Source organism: Plecotus auritus (genome assembly GCF_963455305.1).
Source record: "Plecotus auritus genome assembly, chromosome: 6".
Lineage (NCBI taxonomy): Eukaryota > Metazoa > Chordata > Mammalia > Chiroptera > Vespertilionidae > Plecotus > Plecotus auritus.
Genome location: NC_137773.1, coordinates 40,190,464 through 40,212,731, shown reverse-complemented (window position 1 = coordinate 40,212,731; position 22,268 = coordinate 40,190,464). Strand labels below are relative to the sequence as shown.

At 45.4% G+C, this 22,268-nt stretch overlaps 1 protein-coding gene across 6 annotated transcripts in view; it reads right to left on the bottom strand.

Annotated features, from left to right (window-relative positions):
- NSD1 (nuclear receptor binding SET domain protein 1) overlaps window positions 1-20,137 on the bottom strand; it is a 146,528-nt gene extending 126,391 nt beyond the window's left edge. For 2 of the 6 annotated variants that reach the window (XM_080675640.1, XM_080675642.1), the window contains exons 1-3: window positions 19,019-19,225; window positions 17,770-17,883; window positions 16,940-17,029 (exon numbers count right to left, since the gene is read on the bottom strand). In XM_080675640.1, the coding sequence (XP_080531766.1) occupies window positions 16,940-17,029; window positions 17,770-17,799 (120 nt within the window). In that variant the 5' untranslated portion in view covers window positions 17,800-17,883; window positions 19,019-19,225. Of the gene's footprint in view, window positions 1-16,939; window positions 17,884-19,018; window positions 19,226-19,819 lie in introns of those variants that run through there. The other 4 variants (XM_080675641.1, XM_080675639.1, XM_080675638.1 and 1 more) reach the window with 4 other exon arrangements.
- Window positions 20,138-22,268: the final 2,131 nt, after the last annotated feature.

Below are 22,268 nucleotides of genomic sequence, written 5' to 3'. Positions count from 1 at the left end.
CACCCTACTAAAAGTACTAGCCAGGAAAATTAGGCAAGAAACAGAAACAAAATATTAAGATTAGAAAGAAAAAACAAAAACTATATTTGCAAATGACATGATCTTGTATACAGAAAGTCCTACAAAATAAAAAATTATTAAAATAAATGAGTTCAACAAGATTATAAAATCAATATACAAAAACCCATTGCATTCTATATACCAACAATGAACCATCCAAAAACATGTGGCTCAATTGGCTGAGCATCATCTCGTGCACCGAAAGGTGGCTGGTTTGGATTCCTGGTCAGGGCACATACCTGGACTTCAGATTTGAACCTCAGTAAGGGGTATGCAGGAGGCAGTAGATCAATGTTTCTCTTTCACATTAATGTTTTCCCCCTCTCTCTTCCTCACTCTCTAAAAATCAATAAAAATAGCCCTAGCCAGTTTTGCTCAATGGATAGAGTACTGGTCCATGGACTGAAAGATCCCGGGTTCAATTCCAGTTAAGGGCACCCACCTTGGTTGTTGCAGGCTCGATCCCTGGCCCTGGGAAGGTGAGCCGAAGGCAACCCATCAATGTCTCTCTCTCACATTGATGTTTCTCTCTCTGTTTCTCCCCCTCCCTTCCACTCTCTCTAAAAATCAATAGAAAATATCCTCCCTCAGGTGAGGATTAACAAAATAATAAAAATCAATAAAAACGTATTTTTAAAAATAATGAATAAATAAGCCCTAGCTGATTTGGCTCAATAGATAAGAGCATCAGCCTACGGACTGAAGGATCCTGAGTTTGATTCTGGTCAAGGGCACAGCCCGACATGCAGGAGGCAGCCAATCAATGATTCTCTCTCATCACTGATGTTCCTCTCCGAAATCAATAAAAAATATCTTTAAAATCAATCAATCGATCAAACCAAACACTTAGGAATAAATGTTTAAAAAGAAGCACAAGGCCTGGCTGAGTGGCTCAGTTAGTTGACATTCAAATTATGTCATTATGACATTCATTTATTCCCATACACCAAAAAAAAGTTGTGGACTCTATTCCTGGTCAGGGCACATACCTAGGTTGTGGGTTTAATCCCTGGTCCAAGGTAACAGATGGATGCTTCTCTCCTTCTCTCTCTTTCCCCCTCCCTCTCTTCCTGTCTCTAAAATCAATTTTTAAAAAAAGGAATGCAAGAGTTACACAATGATAACTATAAAACACCCCTGAGATGTTAAAAAAATACCTAAATAAATAGGAAGGTATCCCAATTTCCCTTACTGAAGACACCACTAAAACAATAAAACCCAAAATGATCTACAGATTCAGCACAATCTAAATATCCCCTTTTTGCACAAATTGACAAGCAGATCCTAAAATTTGTATAAAAATGCAAGAGGCCCAGAATATTGAAAACAATATTGTAAATGAAAAACCAAGTTAGAGGACTTACACTTCCCGATTTCAATACTTACTACAAAAAGCTGTATCAATCAAAAATGTGTGGCACTGGCATAGGATAAAATAGATGGAAGAACAAAACGGAGTGTCCAGAAATAAATCCATACATTCTAGCAGTCCCTACTTTAACTACAGTTTCACTTTCTTCAGTTTCAGTTACCTGTTGTAAAGCATGATCCAAAAATATTACTGGCTGACGCTCTAACCACTAAGCAACACTAGCCAGGGCTGATATATATTTTAAATTGAATACCATTCTGAGTGGTGTGATGAAATCTCAAGACATCCTGTTTCAACCCTTCTGGGACATGAATCATCCCTTTGTCCAGCATATGCACACTGTACACACTACCTACCCATTAACGACTTAGTAGCCATCTAGGTTATCAGACTGGTTATTGGGGGGGGGGGGGCAGGTCATAGTCACATAACTTTTATTACAATACACTATTATAACTATTCTATTTTATTATTAGTTACAGTTAATTTACAAATTAAACTTTATCATAGGTATATATGTATAGGAAAAAAATATAGTATATACAGGGTATATATTAGGCATTCACTGGGGTCTTGCAATGTATCCCTCAAGAATAAGGGTAGGGAAATAAGAGATCAACTGAAGGACTTATATGCATGTATATAAGAGTAACCAACAGATGCAAAACATTGGGGGGTGAGGGCATGTATGGGAGTGGGGTGGGGGTGGGGGGCAATGGTAAGATATGTACACATACAATACCTTAATAAAAATTTGAAAAAAAAAAAAAAAAAGAATAAGGGTAGACTACTGTATTCTCAATAAGGATGCCAAGACCATTTAATAGGGAAAGAAGAGTCTTTTCAACAAATGGTGCTGGAACAACTGGATACCCACATGCACAATAAGCTGGGCCCCTACCTTACACCATATACAAAAATTCAAAATGGATCAAATCTCAAAATGTAAGAGCTAAATATATAACTTTTAGGAAAAAGAATAGGAGTAAATCTTCCTGATCATGAAGGATTAGGCAATGGTTTCTTGGATAGAATACCAAAAGAACAGGCAAAGAAAAAAAAACACATTAATTGGACTTTATAAAAATTAAAAACCTTTGCCATGGCCAGTGTTGCTCAATGGTTAGAGTGTCAGCTCAAGCACCAAAGGGTTGAGGGTTTGACTCCTGGTCAAGGGTACGTACCTGGGTTGCAGGTTCACTGCCCGTCCTCACTCCTATCCGGGCGTGTGCAGGAGGCAATCAATCGATGTCTCTCTCATGTCAATGTTTCTCTCTCTCTCTCTCTCTCTCTCTCTCTCTCTCTCTCTCTCTCTCTTCCCCCCCATTCCCTCCCTCCCTTCCACTTACTCTGAAAAACAATGGAAAAAATATCCTCAGGTTGAGAATTAACAAAGAAAAATAAATAAATGAATAAAAAATTAAAGACCTTGGTGCTTCAGGAAAATGAAAAAACTGTCATCTGGTGTGGCTCAGTTGGTTGAGCGTCCTCCCATGCATGAAGGGATCACCAGTTGGATTCCTGGTCAGGGCACATGCCCAGGTTGTGGGCTGGATCCCCAGTAGGGGGCGAGCAGCAGGCAGGCAATCCATGTTTCTCTCATCATTGATGTTTCTATCTCTCCCTCACCCTCTCCCTCTCCCTTCCTCTCTCTCTAAAATCAATAAAACATGTTTAGAAAAAAAGATAATGAAAAAAACACCCCACAGAATAGAAGAAAATATTTGCAAATCAGAGCTTGGTAAAGAACTTATATCCTAATATCCAAAATACATAAGGAACTACTACAATGCAACAATAAAAAGTAAACCAACTTTTTTGTTGTTGTTGTTAATCCTCACCAGAGGATATTTTTCCCATTGATATGTATACAGTGGAAGGGAGGGAGAGAGAGAAACAACTATGAGAGAGAGAAACATCAATGTGAGAGAGACACATCGATTGGTTGCCTCCCGCAACCAATCTGACCTGGGCCAGGGTTGAACCCACAACTCAGGTATGTGGCCTTAACTGGGAATTGAACCTAAGACCCTTTGGTGTGCGAGCCAACAATCTAACCACCGAGGAACAACAGCCAAGGCAAAAGTAGCCCAATTTTTTAAAAAATAAGCCAAGGATTTACATAAACTCCAAAGAAGTTATAGAAATGCTCAATAAGCACATGAAAGGATAGATACTTAACATCATTAGTCATCAGGGAAATGTAAATCAAAACCAGGATGAGATACAGGAACACTTCACTCTCAATAGAATAACTAAAAACAAAACAAAACAAGTGTTGGCAAGAACATGAAGAACATCGATAATGGGATTGTACAATGGTGCAGTCAGTGTGCAAAACAGTCTTTCTAGCAGTTCCTCAATATGTTCAACAGTGTCACCATATGACCCAGCAATAACAGTCCCAGATTATAGAACTGAAAACATAGTCACACAAAAAACCTGTTTACAAATGTATGTTAATAGCATTACTCATAAGAGCCAAAATGTCCATCACCTCATTGATGGATAAATAAAATGTGGTATTATCAATACAATTATCTACACTAATAAAAGAGTAAGATGCAAATTGACCATACCTTCACGACACTCACAAGCCAATCAGGAGTATGCAAATTAACCCAACAAAGATGGTGAGTTAATTTGCATACACATGAGCTGAGTGGCCAGGGGCGGGGCAGGACGCTTGCATCATCGCCATGGCAACGACACAGGCGTTCCACACCGCCCCAGCTGCTCCAGGCCTCTGGGCAGCGTGGGAAGGCAAAAAGGTGGCTCTGGGCCGGAGCGAAAGGTGGCTCCGGCCGCCGCGAAGGCGGTGCTGGCAGCCAGGGGAAGGAAGGCCCATTCTTGCATGAATCTTCATGCATCGGGCTTCTAGTCTACATATATAAAAGCCCAGCGAGCAGAACGGCAGAACAACCAGAATGACCGGGGGCTATGATGCGCACTGCAGCAGCCAACCAGCATGATCCGGGCCCCGATCGGCCCCCACCCCAGCTGGCCCGGCCCCCAATTGGCCCCCCACACTCCCATCGGGGCGGGCCGACTGGACACCACCCATGCATGAATTAGTGCACCAGGCCTCTAGTTTGGTAATAAAATGGAATTAAGTACTTATATGTACAACCACATGAATAAACCTAAAACATTATGCTAAAGAAAGAAGTCAGGTGTTACTCAGTGGCTGAGTATCAACCTATAAACCAGGAGGTCACGGTCTGATTCCCCATCAGCACACATACCCAGATTGTGGGCTCAATCCCTCTCATATCTCTCTCTCCCTCTTCCTTCCTCTCTGAAATCAATATATATATTTAAAAAAAGTCAGACACAAAATGCCAAAGATTATTAAGATTCCATGTATATGAAATCCAGAGACAAAAAGTACATTAGTGGTTGCTAGGGACTAGGGGAGGGGAAGAATGAAGAGTGACTGGGGCTATGGGTTTCTTTTTGGGTGAGGAAATGTTCAGGAATTAGATTAGTGGTTTGGTTATTCAACTCTGTAAATATGCTAAAGCCATGGAGTTCTACCTTTTGTTTGTTCTCACCCAAGGATATTTTTTCAATTGATTTTTAGAAAGAGTGGAAGGAGCGTAAGGGGGGATGAGAGTGAGAGAATGAGAGAAAGAGAGAGACAGACAGACAGACAGACATTGATTGGTTAACTCCCACACATGCCCCGCCAGGGATCGAACCTGCAACCCAGGTATGTGCCCTTGACTGGGAATCAAATCGAACCCATGACCCTTTGATGTACAAGCTGACACCCTAACCACCTAGCAACATGAGCCAGGGTGAGCTGTACTTTTAAGAGGGTGAATTTTTCAATGAGAGTTATACCTTGACCTTTAAAATGCTATTACTAAGGTTCTTAATTTTTTAATTATATAAGTAATATATTCAAAGTTGAAATACTAAAAAATTCTTATGTAAAATGATACAAATGTAAGATGTTAGTTTGATTTTTTAAAGTCCATGCTTTAAAAAAGATATCTTAGAAAATTTTAAAAATAGGAAGTATAGAACATCCAAACTCCAGATTATTTATTTACCAAATAAATGCTTATTATTCCTTTTGCCCCTCAGATATTATAAGTATCCTATATAACAAAAGTCTAATATGCTAAGTGTCTGGTTGTCCAGTCATTGGTTCAACCAATCAAAGCGTAATATGCTAAGGCTGCTCAACCGCTCACTATGATGTGCACTGATCACCAGGGGGCAGACAGTTGACTGGTCAACCAGTCGCGATGATGTGCACTGACCACCGGGGGGCAGATGCTCTGACCGATAAGTTAGCTTGCTGCTGGGGTCCAGTTAATCAGGACTGAGCAAGACGAGCTGGACATGCCCTCCCATGTCCCTCCCCGGCCCTGATCATGTACCAGTAGGGTTCCTCTGCCTGGCATGCAACCTCTTGCAATCCAGGACCCCTCAAGGGAATGTTGGAGAGCTGGTTTCGGCCCAATCCTGCTCAACACAGGAGCTGCCCCTTGGTGGTAAGTGCACCAGAAGCTGGGCTCATGGCTGGTGAGCACAGTGGCAGTGGTGGGAGCCTCTCCCACCTTTGCAGCAGCGCTAAGGATGTCCGACTGACATCTGGGAGTGGGCCTAGGCCGTCAGTCAGACATCCCCCAAGGGCTCCCAGACTGCGAGAGGGTGCAGGCCAGGTTGAGGGACACCACCCGCCCCGAGTGCACGATTTCGTGCACCAGTCCTCTAGTCTTCAATAAGAATTCCCATTGGAGCCTGGCCAGTGGGGCTCAGTGGTTGAGCATCTACCTATGAACCAAGAGGTCTGGTTCAATTCCCGGTCCGGACACATGCCCAGTTGCAGGCTTGATCCCCAGTTGGAGGCATGCAGTAGACAGCAGATCAATGATTCTCTCTCATCATTGATGTTTCTATTTCTCTCTCTCTCCCTCTCTGAAATCAATTTTTTAAAAAAAATTTTTTTAAGCCCAACTTAAGTAGCAGCCATCTGCAGATCGCTCTGTAGCTCCTGCCTGGTGGCCCCAGGCACTGGTTGACTTTGCACCTCCTGAGAGGCACCACAGCCAGTGCATCTGGTGGACAGCTTCAGACCACACGAGATTACAACTCTACACATCCACGAGCAACAAGCTCAAGGATCAGACTCAGTGAGTACCAAAACTCCACTGAAGCAAGTCCTGCTCCATAGGGATGTCTCCTACACAGCAACTCTTCCATTAATGAATAAAATAGAACCAGAGCGGCAAGCTTGGCTCAGTGGTTGAGCATCAACCTATGAACCAGGAGGTCACGGTTCGATTCCTGGTCAAGGGCACATGTCCAGGTTGTGGGATCAATCCCCAGTGGGGGATGTGCAGGAGGCAGCCAATCAATGATTCTCTCTCATTATTGATGTTTCTATCTCTCTCCCTCTCCCTTCCTCTCTGAAATCAATAAAAATATATATTTAAAAAAAAAAAAAAAAAGAACCAGAGGCATGGAAACATGGAACAGACTGATGAATCTTGGAGGAAAAAGGAAAGGAAGGGAAGGGAGCAAAGAGATTAACCAAAGGATTTACATGAACATATGCATTACCTATGGGCACAGACAATAGAGTGGTGAAGCCCTGGGGTGAGGCGGGAACAGGGTGAAGGGAAGGGGAGCATCTGTAATACTCTCAACAATAAAAATGAAAAAAAAACTCAATAGTTTAAAAAAATCAAGCAGTCCAACTAGAAAGTGGGCAAAATATGCAAATATATTTCATCAAACAGGACATATAGGTGGCGAATAAGCATGCAAAAAGATGTTCAAATCATTACCTACCAGAGAAATGAGGACCTGGCCAATGTTGCTCAGTGATTAGAGCTTCGCTCCCAAGCACTGAAGGGTCATGGGTTCAATTCCCAATCAAGGGCACATACCTGGGCTGCAGGTTCGATCTGGGCCCAGTTAGGTGTGTGTGGGAGACAAAGAATCAATGTGTCTCTCTCACATCAAGGTTTTTCTCTGTATCCCCCTTCCTCTCTCTCTAAAACCAATAAACATATCCTTGGTGAGGATAAAAAAACAAAACAAAGACATAATGATATATCATTACATAATTGTCACAATAGCCAAAATAGTGACAACACCAAATGACAGTGAGGATGCAGAGAAATTGGATCACTTATACACTGCTGGTGAGAATGTTGGCACTCTAGAAATCAGGTTGGTAGTTTCTCATAAGACTAAACATGACATTACCATGTAATTCTGCAACTGTACTATTGGGCATTTATCCAAGAAAAATGAAAACTCATGTTCACACAAAAAAACCTGTACATGAATGTTCATAGCACTTTTACTTCTAATAACCAAAAAGCTAGAATAAATCCTGATGTCTTTTAACAAGTGAATAGTGCCCTAGCTGGTTTTGCTCAGTGGTTAGAGAGCCGGCCTGTGGACTGAAGGGTCCCGGGTTTGATTCCAGTCAAGGGCACATGCCCAGGTTGCGGACTCAATCCCCAGTGGGGAGCATGCAGGAGGCAGCCAATCAATGATTTACTCTCATCACTGATGTTTCTATCTCTCTCTCCCTCTCCCTTCCTCTCTGAAATCAATAAAAATATATCTAAAAAAAAACACAAGTGAATAGTTAAATTGTGGTGTATTCACACAATGGGATACTACTTAGTAATAATAAAAAAGGAATAAAATATTGATTTACTTAATACTTGGATGAATCTCAGGGAATTATACCAAGTGGAAAAAAAAAATCCCAAAAGGCTACATACTATGATTCCATTTACCTAACATTTTAGAAATAAAATTTTAGCCCTGGCTGGAGCTCAGTTAGTTACAGCATTGTCTTGATATGCCAAGGTTTCAGGTTCCATCCCCAGTCAGGACACAAACAAGAATCAACCAATGAATGTAAAGGTAAGTGGGACAAAAAATTGATGTTTTGCCCTGCCAGCATGGCTCAGTGATAGGTGGTCACGGTTCAATTCCCGGTCAGAGCACATGCCCGGGTTGCGGGTTCAATCCCAATGGGGGGCGTGCAGGAGGCATCCAATCAATGATTCTCTCTCATCATTGATGGTTCTATCTCTCTCTCTACCTCTCTGAAATCAATAAAAATCTATATATAAAAAAAAAGAATGGAGATATATCTACCTGTTCATATGACAAGATCTGTCCTTAAACTTATTAACCAAGATACTAATACATACATCATGCCACTTGTGTTACCAAAATATTAAAGCAAACACACAAAATTCTCATTAAATATCAAGGATGGAAATGAGGGAGAGGATGAGGGGTGATAGAAATAGAGATTTTTATATTCCATTTTTAAGTCTGCCTTTTTTTTTAGCATAAATATTTATTACTTTTCTAACTAAAAAGATTAATAATGATTTCCTCAAAAGGCAACATCACAGATCTTTTTTTAAAATTTTCAGAAACCAATCTACAATGAAAATCAAACCCTGGAAACCAGAAGGTGAAAATGAAACATTAATATCCATGACAAAAGGTAACTGGCAAAAAAGCAACATCATAATAAACATCATTTAATTGTTGGGGTACAGAAAGATACCGATCCTATTGCACAAATTAAGTTGTTAGCAAACAAAAATGGATCAAATCCCTGATTATTAAACAAAAATAGAAACTGTCAACAGTAGTTAATGTCCTTATCAATTACACAAGAAAAAGAATTTTGGAAGAATAGAAACAAAAGCAAAAATGCAAAGATGTTTCTCAAAATTCACAGCTAAATCTTTCAAATTGCATTTGGTTCTTGGAGTATAATAGGCATCGCTTTCTGAGGACCTACTTCAGAGCTAGCTGCTTCAAATAAATTGTCTTTTGCACCCTCTCAAACAACCCTGCAAGTAAGATAATAGCCCTAATTTAGAGATGAGGAACTGTATTAAAAGGAATTCTCCAATTAAACAGGTAGCATAATACACACTCAGAGATTGGTCCAACATAAAGCCATGATATAACATCCTTAACTAAAGGCCCAGGGCATGAATGCATGGGTGGGGTCCCTAGGCCTAGCCAGCAATCAGGGCCATCAGGGCCAGACCAATTGGGGACTGCTAGCCCGGGGGGAAGAGTAGGGGGGTGGGGGGGCAGGGAGATGGGGTGTGGGAGGTTGGCCACCAACCTGAGGAGGGAGACGGTCCTCAGGTCCCCTGGGAAAGGGGCTGCATCTGCTGCCATCTACCCCCGGTTCCCTGTCCCAGACAAGGGCCCAAAGGCCCTGGCAGGGTGGGGAGAGGAGGTGACGGTCGCTGGGCCAGGCGTGGGAGGCTGGCTGTGGGAGCACACTGACCACCAGGGGGCAGCTCCTGCATTGAGCATCTGCCCCCTGGTGGTCAGTGCATGTCATAGCGACTGGTCGACCAGTTATTCCAGTCATTCAGTCATAATGGTCACTTAGGCTTTTATATATATATAGATTATGGGATTAAAAGTGAGAACAAAGAGAAAAAGTAATGCTTAAGAGATGTTAGGAAGCTCAAATGCAAAGGCCTTAGAAATGGAGTGCATAAGGAGATCAAGACAAAAAATATCTTAAATTTTAAAATTGGTACATTGAGGATGAGAGCTGAGATTCCACTCATCACCTTCCTAACCTAAAACTACTTCCCTATCCAATTTGTATTTCTATAATAGCACCATTCATTCTTTTACTCAACAAATATATGAGTCTCTAATACAAAGAGGACACCATGCTACACACTGCTAAGATGCAAACATGAATCAAACCAGAAAGATAAAGGCGTGAGTGAGGGGACAGTGTAGAGCAAGGCACCACTAACAATTCAGTTTGGCTTAACCCAGGATGCCCTGGGTAAACACATGCATGAGATTTGGAATGGTCAGTATGCTGAATTTGGCTTTATTTGGTAGGCAAATGGGGAGAGAAGTAAGGCACTGAAGATAAGTCTTTAACCAGAGACCTAGTATTTCTCATTTCAGAGGTCAAAGTGACTATGTTTAAGAAAAATAGACAAGAAAAAAACTATATGAAGACCAGTGATAAAGACCTCCTAGCAGAATGAGAATGAAGACATGAAAAGACTAAAGGAATAAGTATAATTTAGAAATAACATAAAAATTCAACTCTATAGCATGGCATATAAGGCCTATCTTTATATCCTATCTCCTGACAATCCCATTCTTCCCAGATTCCTATCAAAGAATTTCTTGACACTTGCATATGCTATTCCCTGTTACACACCGGCATGTCTCTGCTCAAATTATATATAACTCCTCTGTGACGTTCTTCCTGATTACTCCAGGCATGCCTTCCTTCACATTCCCACAGTACTGCCTCTGTAACACCTACAAGACCAAATATTCTGTATTGTCACTACTTAACACTTGTCTTCCCCACACAGTAAAGTGCCTTAAAAACACAAACTAGCCTAGCCGGTATGGCTCAGTGGATGAGAGTCAACCTATGAAACAGGAGGTCATGGTTCGATTTCCTGGTCAGGGCATAACATATAAAATTGATTTCAGAGAGGAAGGGAGAAGGGGAGACAGAGAGGGAAGAAGGGGAGACAGAGAGAAACCTCGATGACAGTGAATCAATCAACTGCCTCCTACGCGCCCCCTACTGGGGATCGTGCCCGAAACCCGGGCATGTGCCCTTAACCAGAATCGAACCTGGGACCCTTCAGTCTGCAAGCCAACGCTCTATCCACTGAGCAAAACCAGATAGGGCTATAAAAATATATTTTCAAAAGAAAAATAAAACCCAAGGACTAAGTCTTTCCTTTCTTTTATACTAGCAATGCCTAGCCAGGAGGAGGCACTCAAATGTGTTTTAATCATTTAAGTGAATAAGTGACTCCAAGGTTTCCAGTATTGAACAGAAGGAATGATGCCATTAACACAGAAAGAAACAAATGTTTGGTAATAAAAAAGAAGCTTGATTGGCAATTAGATTTCTTGGTCTGAAGCTCAGAAGTCGAGAGTTTTCACAGCAGAGTAGCAGTAAAGTGAATCAATGAAAGTGGATGATACTGCAGAGAATTAAGGAAAGAGGACAAGAGCAAGGACTTAAAAAGAACTGTTTAAAGGAGTGGTAGTGAAAATGCTGCAAATCTAATAGGATAAGTAAGGAAGTATCATTTGTGACTTACGAAAGAACAGCTTTGGTTGAGTGGAGGATACAGAAGCCAATCCAGAGAGCTTTAAGGAGAGGTAAAGTAGACAACGCTTCCAAGAAATGCACCAGTAAAGGGGAAAGATAGTTGGAGGGTTACAGGACAAAAGAAGAAGGTCCCTTTAGAATAGGATGTCATCCTGTTTTGAGGCAGAAAAAGTGATGTAGTGGAGAGATAGAGAACAAAGATCCCAGAGAGAAAGAGAAAAGAGTAATGAATAAAATAAGGTCCTACAGCAAGGAGAGTCAGATAGAGAGCAGAACCTGAGAGGTGTGGAGATAGGATCAATTTTCTTCTCACAGTTTAAGGAAGGGAGTAGAGAATTGCTGGGTGATGAGGAGAACCCCTGAGAAATTATTTTTTTGGCTCAGGCAACAAGACAAGCCTTGGACATCATTTACACCCATTCCTCTCCTTTATTCCTCAAATCCCAGCTCCACTTTTCCACAAATCCAGGCAATCCCAAAAGGGCTGTCAATTTGCCCCTTTGAAATAATATTAATGTATTGACCCCTTCTTTCTACTCCTGACTCTGCTCAAGTCTTAAGTTTTAACTACTATTGTGGCCCTGATCAAGCAGCTAAGTTGGTTGTAGAATCATCCCGAAACACCAAGGTTGCAGGTTCAATCCCCAGCCAGGGCACACAGATGAATCAACCAGTGAATGCATGAATAAATGGAACAGCAGCCCAGCTGGCGTGGTTCAGTAGTTGAGCATCAACCTTTGAACCAGGAGGTCGTGGTTCAATTCCAGGTCAGGGCACATGCCCAGGTTGTCGGGTCAATCCCCGATTTGGGGCGTGCAGGAGGCAGCCGATCTCTCTCATTGATGTTTCTGTCTCTCTCTCTCCCTTTTCCTTCCTTTCTGAAATCAATAAAAATAAAATTTTAATTAAAAGTAAGTAAATAAATGAAACAGCAGATCGATGTCTCTCTCTCTCTCTCTCTCTCCCCCCCCTTCCGCTCTCTCTAAAAATCAATCAATAAAAATTTTTTTTTAATGTAATTACCATCACAACACACTCCTACATCCTAATCTTGCCTCTACTCTTCCCCCGCCCAAGTTTTCCAAACACAGATTTCTCAACTAAAACGCCTAGCTGGTTCCCAGTTCCTATCACATTAATACAAAAGCCAGAGTCTGGATTTTTATGCCCTATTACCCAACTACCCTCAACCTACCCAACTAATATCCAACAAATATCTTCTAAATATACTATGTTCATCTAATTCTCCACATCCAAAGTACCCTTCTAAACCAAACCCAACCAAGTCCAGACAAAGTCAATTCAAGTTTCATTTCTTCCTCAAAGCCTTGACTACTCTAGATTTCATATCTCTACACATATCTTCTTTAACTACTTAAACATCAATAACACAGAACTTAATACAGGGAGTAGTTTGTGAATATTTTCTGTATCCCCAAGATTGGTACAGGGTAAATATTATTAAAACACCAAAATACCTGTTTTTAAATGGCAATAAAGAAGTCTCTTTTTTTCAAACATCCACCCCATGGACAATATATAGTGTCTATCTCCACCTAATGAAGCACTAACAAGTACAACAGTGCAAATCAATTACAAGGGGTAAAACCACAAACAAATCTAGCAAAAACATGCCATGTCTCTTCAAGTCAATATAAATAAAAAAGATCCCTGGCTGGCTTGTTCAGTTGGTTAGTGTGTCCTCCTGATATGCCAAGGTTGTGGGTTCAATCCCCAGTCTGGGCACAGGGAATCAACCAATGAATGCATAATAAGTAGAACAACAAATTGATATTTCTCTTTGTTTCTTCCTCTCCCTCCCCTTGCTCTCTCTCTTCCTCTCTCTAAAACAATTTAAAAATAATAATAATTGTTGAGAGAGAGAGAAAAACATCTGTGAGGAAAAAAACATCCATTGGTTGCCTCCTGCATGCGCCCAGACCCCACTGGGGATTGAACCCTCAACCTGGGTATATGCCCTGACTGGGAATCAGAACCACCACCCTCTGGAGCAGCGGTCGCCAACCTTTCAGATCTCACAGACCACCAGTGGTCCGCGGACCACCGGTTGGCGACCACTGCTCTGGAGTATGGGATGACTCTCTCCAACCAACTGCACCACACCGGACAGGGCAGTAATTATTGAAGCTGGGTGGAGTACACAGGCATTTCTACTATTCTCTCTACTTTGGTATATGCTTGAAATTTTCCATAGTAAACATTTTTAAAAAGAAAACCTCACTAAAACTGGTTAAGTCCTTAAATATTTTTCTAAGAATTTATTTTCCTACCCTGACCGGTTTGGCTCAGTGGATAGAGCCTGTGGTCTGAAGGGTCCCAGATTCGATTCCGGTCACGGGCACATGCCCAGGTTGCAGGCTCCATCCCCAGTAGGGGGCATGCAGGAGGCAGCCAATCAATGATTCTCTCGTCATTGATGTTTCTATCTCTCTCCCTCTCCCTTCCTCTCTGAAATCAATAAAAATATATTTTTTAAAAAAGAATTTATTTTCCTTATGATCATGATGAGAAAATGAAGAAAATTAAAGTACATTTGTCATCTTTTTATTGTACAATTTCACTGAACAAAATTTTTAAAAATTTGATTCTTCCTTTATAACAAACTCCAGGCCTGGTGCACGAAATTTGTGCACTTGGGGAGGTCCCTAAGCCTGGCCTGTGCCCTCTCCCAGTCTGGGAGCCCTCAGGGGATGTCCGACTGATGGCTTAGGCCCTGGGAGCGGGCCTAAGCCAGCAGTTGGACATCCTTAGTGCTGCCACGGAGGTGGAAGAGGCTCCCGCCACCACTGCTGCACTTGCCAGCCAAGAGCCCGGCTTCTGGCTGAGCAACGCTCCCCCTGAGGGAGCACATTGACCACCAGGGGGCAGCTCCTACGTTGAGCATCTGCCCCCTGGTGGTCAGTGTGCGTCATAGCAACCGGTCATTCCACCATTTGGTCAATTTGCATATTACCCTTTTATTATATAGCATAGTTGCCATCCTAACTAAAATTTTGATAAAGGTTTAAAATTTTTATTTTTATAATTCTTAATTTTACTTTTCAATATGAAATCCTAAATAATTCTTTTTCTCCCTATTTATGAGAAGTTAGTCCCCATTTTAAGTGGATTCATTTTTAGTAGTCCTCTTCTTTAGATAGAGGATCACCAGTATATGTACGTCAGACCAACCTGAAACTAGCTACATTCTAAGAACTTTGAGGATCCCCAAATTCATGAGTACCACCATAGTATAAATTCTCCATAAAATATCTAAGTGAGTAAGAATAGAAAACAAACAACTTGGCAAATCAACCTAGTGAGAAAACCAGAAGTTACTTCAGGCACAGACAGGTGTCAGAGACCTTCAGAAGTCACTGAGAGAGACAAAGAAAAGAAAGAAGGCCAAAAGAACTCAGATAATTCTCTTTCATGGGTTTCAGTACTGTCTCCAATAATCTCAAGTCCCTTGTACATCGTCCATGACATCTCTTTTTCACTAAAAGGCTATGAAGACCCAATGAGAAAATAGAGATCAAAGCACTTAATAAACTAAGGTTTAAACTTGGAGTTCTGGGGACCAACTTTCCTTCAAGATCTTCTCCAAGCCCTGGCTGGGTAAACTCAGTTCGTTAGAGGACTGTCCCCATACCCCAAAGTTGCAGGCTCAATCCCTAGTCATGGCACATACAACAATCAACCAAAAAATGCATAAATAAGTAGAACAAAAAATTGATGCTTCTCCCTCCCTCCCTCTAAAATCAATAAACAAAAAAATTTTAAAGATTTAATCCAGCACCTACAATGTACGAAGTAGTTTATATAGACAGTATATGTACACTGGCAGGAATTAGAAGATATCAACCCAATTAAACATAAAAGCACCAGGTCAGGATTATTAACTAAAATGACAATCATTTCACATCACTATATGCAAAGAAAATAACTGAAGAGCACATAAAGATAAGCTGAAGAGGTTGCTCGTTTATGAGAGGAAGCAAACAGTCTGCTTACAGCTAGATATACAAAACAACAGACAATATGATCTTGAATTATGTGTCTTTATCTAATTCCAGACATGGGGTTTACAATCCTAATAACTACTCTACTTTTGCCAAGAGAATCTCATTCTATCACAACATTACAGACAGAATAAAAGACAAACATTTGCTAAGGGTTTTCTAAAATTTCCAGCCCTGAGCACAGGACCTAATACAGAGTAAGTGTATGATACTGGCTCCAATATTTTCTATTGTTTTTAACAGAACCAATACTCCACTGGTATCTCTTTGATGAGAACCAACAATGAGATTTCTACTTCTATTTGTATTATTCTAGAGAAACTTCTATCTCCACCATTAGTTCTAAGTTTTTATGTAAATACAAAAGCCAAACTATAGAAAGTAGTAATAACAATACAAAAATAAACTGTTACTTGTACTCACACTGTAAAACTATTTTTGCCCCACCCTGTATGTATTTGTATGTGTGTGTATATATGTGTGTGTGTGTATATATATATAAATGTATGTGAACCCAAGAAAAAGGATTTGTCTGAGCTGCCAACAGGTTGCTAACATAGCTTATCGACGCTAAAAATTATCCAGAACAATACAGACTCAAGGTAACTACCAAAACAAAATTATTAAATCTATAAGTACCAAGCTAAGAAAACAAGAAATACCAAAGCATATTTAAGATACATATGAATCAATAGAAACAAAAGTGACACACCCACCTTTCTTTTTGTAACTTTAAAGAATAGCAGGGCTACATGGTATAGTGAATTACTTAATGCACTCAAAACAATCATCACATACCATAAAATTCCAGTTAAATCTTGACACAGTATTTCAGAGACATTTGTTAGGGGGAAAATTGGACTGATATCCAAGAAGTTCAACTCATCTTAACTACTTTCAATTTGTGCACAAAACGCACTTCAACACGCAGCAAGAGTAGCCCCATTAACTAAGAAAATAAGCCATGCGCTACGTTAAAACAGGACACCAAGTTATTAATTGGTTCTCCTATAACTCATACCAGCAAGCCAAAACAAACAAAAAAAAGCTAAACAAATGTTTATCTCCACCTTGAAAAATTAGATCTGAACTAAATCAAATGCCTTTAAAAGTTTAACTTAGTCCTCAAAGGAGAGTTAATTGGGAAAAATCTAAAAAGAACCAAACTCATACAATAGAGATAAATTTAAAAATCAAAGTAATATTTCCCCAAAAAGTTTATCATTAGCAACAGGCTTTAAGCTGTGAAATAAGCAACCAAAAACCAATTAGCTATGTTTCCATTTAAGTTGCCTGTATATATACATTAATGTATATTTTTAAGTTGTACCAAAAACTGCTTACAAATGGTAATTCCTGGGAAGTAGATGATGATGAAGTTCCAGGTAATTCTAGCATGTTTCCTAATGTACTGGTACTGGAGTCTGGATCATCCTGAAAAGATAAATTTACTGAGTTTAATTGCTCTTCTATGGTAACGTTTGAATCTCCTAGTGAAAAGGGGGCTGGGAGAAGGGCCGCTTTTTCTTTGCTGCCGTCCACTTCATTTCTTTGCTTATTTTTCTGTGTTTCAGTTTGAGGAGCTAATGGCAAGAATGGCGATTTGACTGCACCATGTCTACTCTCTGGTGTGCTGTCTTGTTCATTTCCCATGGCCACGTCTACACCATTCTCTGATTTAGGCTCATAATTGCAGGTGGCATTGGTCTGAGTTTCCTCAAAGATCTCCTCTATACTCTCATCCTCTGTGACTGGCTGTTCTGGGTCCATTTCAGAATCTACATCTGCATCGTCCACACAAGTAAAATTCTCAAAGTGCAGAAAGCCATTCTTGACAGTCTTTGTTACTTTTACCTGGAGTTCAGGGGAGTTATTACAAGAGGGTTCCTGTTTCATATCAAGTGCTGTTGGACCACCAGGACTCAAGGAAGTGCAAACAATTGGCGACTGAGCTCTTGAATCACTTTTTTCAGGGTCTTGAAAGGATTCTGATCCATCAGGAGACCCATTTAAATATTCTACATTGATCATGGAGGCCAAATCCTGTAGTTTCCGCAGTGGAATGTAACAAGATGGAGAATCTTGTCCATAAGCATTTTGGGATGTTCCACTGGCAGTCGATAACTGCATAGTACACCCATTAAGTGGCTCAGAAAAATTGGATTGACCATTACCGAAAGGGCTGTCCTTGTCTTCAGGGGCATCTAAATTGACTGGATTGGAAAAAGGCAGCAGACAGTTTCTTCTGGGTAGTTCAGAGGTCTGATCCATCCTGCGCCAGCATCAACCTGGAATCCAAAAACACAGCAATTAATCTGAGTTAACAAGTCACAGGACTTATCTTCAAAATGGCAGCCACTTCTCAAGGCCTAGTGGCCTCGATGTCTTTCTGCTGCACTTCCAAGGGCAGAAAAGTTCCCCAGCTGATGATAGAAAAATGGCCTCGGTGAGCCTCCACAAACTCCATCTTCCTGGAGCTGGGCAGATCTTGCCACATGGAAACAGCCCGTCCCTTTTCCCTGCACTGCAGACTGGTGGACAGTAAGGCTGAACTAAAATTCAAATCCATTTGGCAGTAGAAATTCCCAAAATCTCAAAATAGGAATCCTCTTCTCCCTCCCTCGCTGAGGACCTAGCGGCCGGATCTCCGGAAGGGAGGGGATACGAGGTTCGAGAGGGGGGTCCCAAACGCTGCACAAAAAGGTCCCCCCCCCCACCTTCCTGGCTCCCTCTGCTCAGCGGTCACAATAGCGCTGCACCCTGCGCCCAGCCGGCGCCAGAGCCTTTTTGCTACGGCTGTACACAGGCCGCAGGCCAGTCGGCCCAAGCGGGTGGGTGCACCCCGAAGCTCGCCTTCCTGACTGCAGGCCAGCTCGGTCCACGGCTGCAGGTCCCAGAGACTGGGACGCCGCAGGGGGAGAAACGGAGGCAGCCGGTGAAGCCAAGTCAGGGCAGCAGCAGTAGCTGCTGCTATAGCTTGACAAACATGGCTGCTGCCGACGCCGCCGCCGCCTGCCCAGGCCGCGCTCCTTCCCGCAGCCGCTGTAGCACCTCCTGGCCGAGCCGATCGCACTCATCAATATTCAGCAGCAAGCAAAGTTTACTGCGGGAGGGCAGTGGGCCCGGTGACCCCCAGCCGTCCACCCGAGGGGAGGCAGAGGCCGAGGTGCGCGCGAGAGGCTGGCGGAGCACGGGCCGTGCCGGGAGGAAGTTCGCGGCAGTCCGGCCGGGTAGGCCTGAGCCCGGCTGGTAGTGAAGAAGGAGGAAGGGGCCCGCGGCTGCAAAGCCGCCGGCCACCAACCCCGCGCCGCGCCCGGTCCTCCCCCGCGCCCCTCACCTCACCACCACCACCACCATCTTCCCCGCCCGGCCGCCTCCTCCCTCCTCACGCCTGCCCGCCGCCCACCCCAGTGCACTAGTTACCGTGCCCCGTGCCCCCTCCCGGGCCGGCTGGGGGGAGGGGGTGACCCTCATTACACTGGGGCGCGAGCGGAGCGGTGGGGAGAGAGCGGAGCCGCTCGCCGCACCCCCCCTCCCCCCGCGTCTCTCTTCAGGGGAGAAGGCAGCGAGCGCGACCTGCCCCGGCCTAGTCCTCCGCCACCTCCTCCTCCTCACACCCCCACCGCGCGCGCCCCCGCGGCGGCGCGTGCGACCAAGCGCCTCGCGCCCGCCCGCGTGCGGCCGGGGCCCCGAGTGCGCGCGCCCCCCAGCCCCCACCGCGCGCGCGCCCCCTCGCCTCACTCTTCGGGGTTCAGGGCGGGTGAAGTCGGGCTCACAAGCGCGCCGTCCAATCAGCGGAGCCGTCGCTGCAGCCCCCTCCCCTCCCCCGGAGCGACCGCTCGCAGCCTGGGCCTACGGGCCGGCCCGCAGCCCGGGCGGGGCCTGAGGCGGGCTCCCTAGGAGCCTCGCGCGCCTCCCTGGAGAGTCGGGGCCTACGGGCGTCGTGGGTGGTACCCCGGTCCCCGCACCTACCTCAGGGCGTTGAGCTGGCCCCAGGCTGCACACGGCTCCCACACCCTACCAGTCCCCAGCCCCGACCCTGGCGGCAACTGGCCCGGTTGAGGCCTGTCTTACCGCCCCGCCAGCCCTGCTCGGGCCCGCGTCAGTCCCGGCCTCCATCTTAGGTTATCGCCCGGGCTCCCCATCCACTGGGCACCTGCCCTCAGCCCGCTCGGCTCGGCCCGAGGCCAAGGCAACGCCCCCCCCTCCTACCGCGGGGCTCACCTGGGGGCTCGGGCTGGGGTCTTCGAGGCCTCAGGCCCCGAACAGGCGCGGCCGCAAGTGATCCCCGTGCCCGGCCGCACCCCAAACCCACACCACCACCACCACAGACCAAGCTGAGCAGGAAACAAAATGGAGGCAGCAGCTCGGGTCTGCCTCCCCGAGCCAAGCCTGTGCAGCCCAGGCTCCCTCCTGCCGCAGGCCCGACGCCCGTGAGGCAGGGGGCCGGTTCGACCCGGGCGCCGCAAGCAGCCGCCGTAGAGCCACGCAGACAGGCCGGGGACTCGGCCCTGCGGGACCTACAGCCCCTCACCCACCACCCCTTCCCTTTCCCCTCCCCCCCATGCCTCTCCCTCCCCCTCGCCCGGCCTTGAGGGGTGAGCGGCTACCAGGAGCCGGGTCGGGTCGGGTTACCCGCCTGGGCACTGCCCGCCCAGCCGTGGCCTCGGCTGGGAGATGCGGCCGGGCGACCCCCGCTCTGAGCCCACCCCTCGCACCCGAGCTGGGCAGCAGCCTGACAGCGCTCCCGCACCTCGCGGTGCGGCCCCCGCCCAGTGAGGCCAAGTCCCCCGTTCGGGCACTGCCAGGACGAGGTTCCCTCGCCACCCCCAGGCCCAGGGGTCCTCGCTGCCTCGGGCGGGGCGAGGGGAGCGCTGGGGGAGGGGTCCGCTAATCACTGCACCGCCTCCCGCGCCTAGTCTGGGTCTGGGCCTGGCACAGGGACTCGGGCCGCGGGCGCGGGCAGCATCGGTCGGTGCGTGCGCACGGGACAGGGTACACGGCCGGGGGCCCGGAGGGACCGCGCCTCGCACCGCGGACGCTGCAGTTCTCGGCACCCAGGCAGATGGCCCTCTCGTGCCACCAGAGACGCGCGCAGGCCGCCTGCTCCTCAGCCCGGCTCCCCGAGGAGCGCGCGCCTTGCCCCTGCGGGCCGGGCACCCGGACCCCGGTGGGCCAGCGCTGGGAGGGTGGGCTGCCGGGCTGGCCCGGACAAACCTGCTGGCCTGACCCCCAGTCTGGGGCGCTCTGCTCTCTGGCGCTCCGGACCTCGAGGCCTGCACCCAGCGCTCGCGGCCCCACAGCACCGGCCTAGCGCGGCCGCGGTTCGTTCAGTCATCCATGAAAGCACAAGGGCAGGTCGGGGAACCCAAGCCTAGGTTGACCTCGCAAGTCCAGCTCCCAAAGTCCTTACCCCAACCCGGTCCAACCCCCTGGGCTTGCTCCCCAGCAAAAAGCTCACCTAGGGATCTAGCTGGTTCCTAGAGTGCTAAGTGCATCCTCACTGTTCAGAGAGAACCACAACCAACCACCACAAAAAGTCCCACCTCCTCCAGAAAGCCTTCAGTGATTAGAGTGAACTCCATCTAAAAAGCTGAGCACCGCCCTCGAGAGCCACGTGACTACCACTGCTCCCAGAGCTTAGTAAATGTACATAATTATTGTATGTAGAGCGATCACCCACAGCCCTTATATCTTAACCCTGAGCCCACCTGGGGAAAGCGACTTTTGGTGTTGTCCTGCGCGGCAGCATCGGCGCGGAGCTCCCTAAACTCCATCCTTCAGCCTTCCCCATCTTCACCGGACCAGGCTTGGAATTCAAGGTGCCCCTAAGCCTCCTGCTCTGCAAGGCCCTCCGTCCAGCGGTGAAGGCACACTACAGGACCTTAGCACACTGTAAATGCTGGGATGCAGGCCCTTCCAAGACAGCAAGCAGGCTTTCTCAAAGGGAAGGTGCGCCCTGGAACCAGAGTGGTGAGGGGGCACTGTTCCCCCAGGGTTGCTCCTTCTGTTGAAGACAATGAGGTACCCTGAAGAAGGTTCCTATGTGCAAAGTCAGGTTGGCAGTGTTCTGTGTGCTAGGACCAGAAAGGCAAAATGAGATTAACTTAGCCTCAGTTACCTCATCTTTAAATTATGATTACTGAGAATTTCTACCCTGCTGACATAGATACCTGTCAAGAAATTTGGCCATTGTACAGTGACTCCTTTATTTATTTATTTATTTTTTATTCCTTACCCAAGGGTATGCTTTCATTGATTTTAGAGAGAGAGGAAGTGAGAGGGAAAGAAAAAGAGAGAAACATTGACATGATAGAGAAACACCTACATGATAGAGAAACATTGATCAGTTGCCTCACATATGCACCTCTACTGGGGATCGAACCTGCAACCCAGGCATGTGCCCTGACCGAGGATCGAACCTGAGCCAGACCCCTTTTTTCTTAGAACTGCCCCCCCACTTCATTAATTTAGTAGATACTTATTGAGCTCCCCCTCACAGCCTTGTGGGGACAGATAAGTAATAATACAGCAGAGAGCTGAGCACTGAGAAGGAAGCCAGAGGTGCTGAGAGAACTGGGGAGGCCTCAGGAGCAGTCAGGGAAAACCTCCCAGAAATGGCATCCAGAGGGAGTCCTGAATCATACTCAGGAATAGCCAGAAAAGGAGAGGA